The sequence below is a fragment of the Triticum dicoccoides genome, chromosome 2B (assembly GCF_002162155.2).
Source record: "Triticum dicoccoides isolate Atlit2015 ecotype Zavitan chromosome 2B, WEW_v2.0, whole genome shotgun sequence".
NCBI classification, from domain to species: domain Eukaryota; kingdom Viridiplantae; phylum Streptophyta; class Magnoliopsida; order Poales; family Poaceae; genus Triticum; species Triticum dicoccoides.
In genome coordinates, this window is record NC_041383.1 from 574383442 (window position 1) to 574389563 (window position 6122).

General features: G+C 54.2%; 1 protein-coding gene across 1 annotated transcript; it reads left to right on the forward strand.

The window, feature by feature from the left end:
- Positions 1–227: 227 nt before the first annotated feature.
- LOC119364953 (UDP-glycosyltransferase 82A1-like) lies at positions 228–4202 on the forward strand. Its single transcript, XM_037630530.1, has 2 exons — positions 228–768; positions 2959–4202. The coding sequence occupies exons 1-2, from the start codon at positions 291–293 to the stop codon at positions 3999–4001; spliced, it is 1521 nt and encodes a 506-aa protein (XP_037486427.1). The 5' UTR covers positions 228–290; the 3' UTR covers positions 4002–4202.
- Positions 4203–6122: the final 1920 nt, after the last annotated feature.

A 6122-nucleotide genomic window follows, 5' to 3' on the forward strand; every position in this document is an offset into this window, starting at 1 on the left:
CCTTTTTACGGACCCTGAGGTTGGTTAAACACGCGCAGCCAGAAATTTAACTCATTCCCCAATTGGCCAAATAAGCTTTGTCGGGGAGAGCGAGGGAAATAAAACGTGTAGCTTTTAAAGAAACGGAAAGCGACAGAGCCAGCAGGGAATTGGCTCAGCACGCGATCACCACTATAAATTCCACTCACGACGCATCCGCTGGCCACAGCCACATGTGTCCAAACTAATTGAGCCGAGGCACGGAGATCGACGATCCAACAGCCGATCCGTAGACGCGAGACGTCGACGGCATGGGGGCCGAGGCAGCCACCCCGCCGGCCGTGCTCCTCGTGCCGTTCCCGGCGCAGGGCCACGTCACGCCCATGCTGCGCCTGGCGCGCGCCCTCGCCGCGCACGGCGCCGCGGTCACCGTCGCCGTGCCGGACTTCATCTACCGCCGCATCGCGGGGACGGCGGCCGGCAGCGACGAGGACGGCGTGGCGCTTACGTCCATCCCCAGCGGCGTCGCGGACGTCGGCGACGGCGACCCGCCAGGGTTCGCAGACTTCGGGCACGCCATGGAGCACCACATGCCCGCGCACCTGGAGCGCCTGCTGGCGCGCCGCCGCGTGGCGTGCGTCGTGGTGGACGTGCTGGCGTCGTGGGCCGTCCCCGTGGCCGAGCGGTGCGGCGTGCCGGCGGCCGGGTTCTGGCCCGCGATGCTGGCGAGCTACCGCGTCGTGGCCGCCATCCCGGAGCTCATGGAGGAGGGGCTCATCTCAGAATCTGGTACGCCATGCAGTTGGTTCCCTTACTCTCTTTCCCTACGACGTACACTGGACTGCGCGTAACATGGTTAGAGTTGACCTGGCGATCGAAAAACTAAGAGCTTAAGATCTTTTCTAATCGGGAATAATAAACTATAAGGTTAAGAAGTTAACATGCTTGGTGTGGCATGCATGCCACACGCCCCCACATGCTTTTGTACGTACGGTCGCAAGTTCCAACAAAAGTGTTAGTGGTACGTCAGGCATGATCCTAAATCTAAGGCTCGAAGCACTACGTACGATCCTCCCCCAGATAGAAATATGTGTCTCTGAGATCTTTCAGTCTCCACACACCACTTATCATGCCAAAAAAAAAGTCTCCACGCACCACACCATACTCGTCAAACATCTCAGCTTAATTAGATGAGATCATGAGGGGAGCTAGCTCCACAACATATTCACCATGTGAGGAAAGGAAAGTTGTTGATACACGACCGGGAAACCATGAAAATCACAGAAACTATTCATGATCTACGCATGCATGCATATTGTTACCAACCACACTGAACATGCCAGGAGCCCAGGAGGATAAGTGGTGTTAGACTATGTATAGCTTCTATACTTATGTACGTATATTGTACGTATTGTAACACATCCATGATATATAATGAGACAAGCCACCCCTAGAGGGTTGTGCTGGTTCCCCCAAAACTTATTGTCTTACATGGTATCAGAGCTAGGTTACGATCGCTTCCGCTTCCAAACCCTAATACCCGCACCGCCGCCGCAGCCGCCGCCGCCTTCACCGCCGCCATGTCGAGCGCCGCCACCACCGGTTCCACTGCTGCGGGGTTCCTCCCGGCCTCTCTTGCGGCTCTGCTCAACCTCCTGCTCGATGCCGTCGCCGTTCCGGCTCCGATCGGGACCAGGAGCATCGGCTCCGTCTACTCCACGCCGCCGGCGCCCTCGCTTGGGCGCGACCTCGTGGTCCACACCGCGGCGCCGCCGTCCGCTGCGGACTCCGCGGGCGTCGTCCCGCCGCTCCTGCCGCAAGCGGATCACACCGCCCCGCTGGCGGGGTTGGCGGCGTCCGCCCCGGCCGCGGGCCTTGCGGCGTCCGACCCGGCCGACTCCTCCGTTTTGGAGTATTTGCTACAGCTGCTTGGAGAGTTGATGATAATGGCCAAACATGATTAGCTTTCGCATGTGAAAATATAGATTTCATCAGGGACCCGTCTTTGTTTTGGTTTGGTCCCTCTCCAGCCGAGTGCTCTGTGGATCTGATCCATCTTGTCTTGGGGCCGGCCAGGGCCAGCAAACACATTTCTGAGGCAGCCTTTTTCTAGCAGATCACATTTGGACCAGATGATAACTCACCAAGTTGACCCCTCTCCCTCGGCAAATGGGCAGTCGACACATGATACGGTTCTTTCATTCCACCATACACTGCGCTTACGGAGGGTATAATATCACGGCGAGATGTGCATGCACCATGCAGTACGCTCGCACATGTAGCGGGGATAATATTTAACGAATAATTGATGCTTGAGTCGCCTCGGCCGATTAACAGATCTTGTCGAATCATTTGGGCGATTGATTTTTTGCCCCTCTTTTACGTCTGTACTAGCAATTTGTGGGATCCATGCACGGGTTTTTCCGTAGTAGAGAAACTAAATCAGCTGCATGCGTCCTTTTTCTTTAGACATAGACACAGGCTATTCGACGAACCAACCTGAGCCCTGTGCCTGGCTGGCTCGTGCAGTGCAGTGTAACCTTTTCTCATATATGGAGCGGGGAATAGTCTTTCTCTTCCGATTATGGTGTAGCAAGCAACCACCATGCGCAGTAGACGATGCGGAAGACGACAACACGATCGACTTGGCCAGTTGGCCTGACCAGCCGATCCATCGACCGGTCGAGAAGAGCAATCACGTACTGACGTACGAGCAGTACATGTACTACATCAAGCGATGTGAGTGCAGTTGCCAACTCGGTCCCTTGGCACCACTAGATCGGATGAGCTTGGGGTGCATGATTGAACTTCACCGATCACGCACGTGAGCCAGATGGTGGCGCCCCGGGCTGAGCTCCAAAGTTCGTGACTCTGATCTAGTGATGTCGGCACGAGTGCACTTCATGTCTGCATGCATGTGATCAACCACATAATAATCGACGAATTTTGTACGTATATTTCATGATTCCGAACGTGCAGGCACCCCTCAATCATCGCAGAATCAGTCCGACGACGACGGGCTCAGCCAGGGCAAGATGCTTCGAGCCCTCAACATCTTGCCGGCAGAGGTAGAGCTCAAGAACGAAGAGCTGCCATGGCTCGTGGGTGACTCGGCTACCCAGAAATCGAGGTTCGCGTTCTGGCTCCGGGCTCTGCACCGCGCGCGGAGCTTCCGTTCCGTCCTCGTCAACTCCTTCCCCGGCGAGGCCGGCGATCTTGCCGCCGCAGCAGACGACGGCCACCCGGCGCGGCAGGGCCCGCGGGTCTTCCCTGTGGGGCCGCTGTTGGCGGCCGGCGGGGGCGACAACAGCACGGAGCAGCGAGCGAAAGGCGACGGGCCCCCGGTGGCACCGTGCAAGCAGCAACCCAGCAGCATGTGGCAGGCAGACTCGACGTGCATGGGCTGGCTGGACAGGCAACGTGCGGCGTCAGTGGTGTACGTCTCGTTCGGCAGCTGGGTGGGGCCGATCGGGCTCGAGAAGGTCCGTGAGCTCGCGCTGGGGCTGGAGGCCACCGGCCGGCCCTTCCTGTGGGCGCTCAAGAAGGACCCGTCGTGGCGCGCGGGGCTCCCCGACGGCTACGCCGAGAGGGTGGCCGCGGCCGGCCGCGGCAAGGTGGTGGGCTGGGCGCCGCAGGAGGAGGTGCTCACGCACGACGCCGTCGGCTGCTACCTCACGCACTGCGGCTGGAACTCCACCGTCGAGGCCATACGGCACGGGGTGCGGCTGCTGTGCTGCCCCGTCTCCGGGGACCAGTTCATCAACTGCGCGTACATCACTCGGGTGTGGGGGATCGGGATCAGGCTCGGCGGCGGCATGAGCAGGGACGAGGTGAAGGACTGCATCGAGAGGGTCATGGACGGCAATGAAGGGAGGCGTCTGCAGGAGAAGATGGACGCGCTGAGGGAGAGAGTCGTGACGGCCGAGGCGACGAGCTTGGCGCAACGGAACGTTAAGTCCTTCGTGAACGAAATTAGGAGGGACCATCCTCCTTTGTCGATGCAGATGTACAGCATATTGTAGAGGTCGAACAATGTTATGTCTATCTAGTACAGTACATTATCATTTTAGACAGAATGCTTAGATGAGCCCGGCTTTAATATGACTTCATAAAGCCCTAAATGGTCAACAGTACAAATAAGAGATGATGCTGATGGAAGGCTTAGAGCATCTCTAGTCGATCCCTCAAAATCGGGTAACTCCCTAAAATTTTCGTTTCGAGGAGTTAAACCGGATCTAGAAGACTCCTCAAATTTTACTTCTCGCATTGGCCGCCGCTTATATTTGCTCGACCGGCGCCACTTCTCAGGATAATTTCTCTCCTTCCCCATGGTCGCTGTTCTCCCCTGTTCGATGGTATCCACTCCGGCGTGGCCGTCCTTACCTCCGCTGGCCACCACAGACCACTACAAACACCTCGTAGCACCTCCTGCTCCTCCGGCCCACTTAGATTCGATCACCGCTCGACGTTGTCACCGGATTCGACTCACCTAGGTCCCGACACTATCGTGTATCGTCAAGATTTGTCGAAAACCGAACCATGCAGCCACCGCGCTCTGTACCACCTCACGGTATGTCTTCCACTTCTCGACGCTCGCATCTCGCTCATCGTCCATCCACCGGTCGACTGGGCACATCCCTCGCCCAACAAATTGCCGGCAAGCCTAATATCAATCATCAAGTGTGATCATTGCTGGCGACCGGTGATGCATCGTGTCTTAAAGATGGTAGAACAGATTGGTTTTCTACAAGTGTGAAATGGACAAACTAAAGGCCTGTTCGGTTCCGGAAGCCAACTTCTCCAACTCCACGGTTGGAGCTGAGCCAGACGCTCTGACTCCTCCGAGTTTGAAAAAAATAACAATGGGAAAGAGTGGTTGCTAAACCTGCTGATTAATTATAACAATGCCGAGCGCGACCGTGTTCTTATGCTTATATGGCACATCTGGCAATTACGGAATTATCTTACTCATGATAAAGAGGTTCCCCCGGTGGCTGCTATGGTGGACTATTTGGAGAGTTATATGAAGTCAATTGGAGATGCTAGTAAGTATAACATAGAGGAAATTATTAAGGGTAAAATGCCGGTTGCTAGTTGGACTTTGCCTGAAGTAAGTATGGTTGCAGCTCCTAAGCTTTGGTTGCCTCCTCCTACTGATTATGTTGCTCTGTCAGTGGATGGGTCCTTTTCAGGGGAGTCTGGTGCAGCGGCGGCAGGGATGATTCTCTGACATCATAATGCATCAGTTATTTTTGCTACATATCGGTTTATTTTCAATTGCAACGATGCACTGGAAGCGGAGTTACATGCAATCATGTAAGGAATGATGCTTGCTTTACAACAATCTAACATTCTAGTCATTGTCCAATCTAATTCAAGTGAAGCTTTGTCTACTCTTACAAGAGATGGACTAGTTCATTCTGCCTATGGACATTTGGTGGCTGAAATTAAGGAGTTGATGAAAGACCGGGAGTTTATTCCCCGGAAATTATCTAGGGATCAAAATAGAGTTGCCGATAGTTTGGCAAATTATAGTCGTTTAGAGTGCACCACGGCTGTGTGGTTGCACCTAGGTCCACAATGTATTGAGGATCTTTTGCCTCTCGACTGTAACTCTCTCATTATGGAATAAACTCTCTTTTCCTCGCAAAAAAGACTTCGTTGAGTTTAAAATTGAGAAGCCAGTTGTCCGTGTAGTGTAAAACGGAGGAGTTGAGAAGCTGGCCTTTCCCAGCTGCAATTGAAGAAGCAAGAGTTGAGACATATCACAACCAGATGCCACCGCTAAGTGAGTTTGTAGCGAACCGATTCGCTCATTCTTTTTCTCTCCTGCGCGACTAGATGTTCCACACATGCACGAGGAGACGACGTTGGCAGCAAACGGGCTCAAAGGCTAGTCTCTTTTCCCCAAATCAGACTGGGCCACATGCGCTAAAATGGGCGGGAGGCCTGGTACAGTGACCAAATCGAGAAGTTGTCATGCCGAACGTATCCGAACAATTTCCTACTTGCCACATAAAGCGAGAAGCCACGCGTGACACCAAACTTTGGAGGTTTTGAAGAAGCTAGGAAGTTTAATAACACGCTCTAAGTGCAATTTTGTGTAGTTGTTCTTTGGTTTAAATCAATTTGTGTTCATTGTT

Bases quoted from the DNA above. Each gene is read 5' to 3' on its own strand.
- LOC119364953 (XM_037630530.1), top strand. From the start codon at position 291: ATGGGGGCCGAGGCAGCCACCCCGCCGGCCGTGCTCCTCGTGCCGTTC. The intron at 769-2,958 runs GTACGCCATGCA...CCGAACGTGCAG, and splicing joins GGGGCTCATCTCAGAATCTG to GCACCCCTCAATCATCGCAG.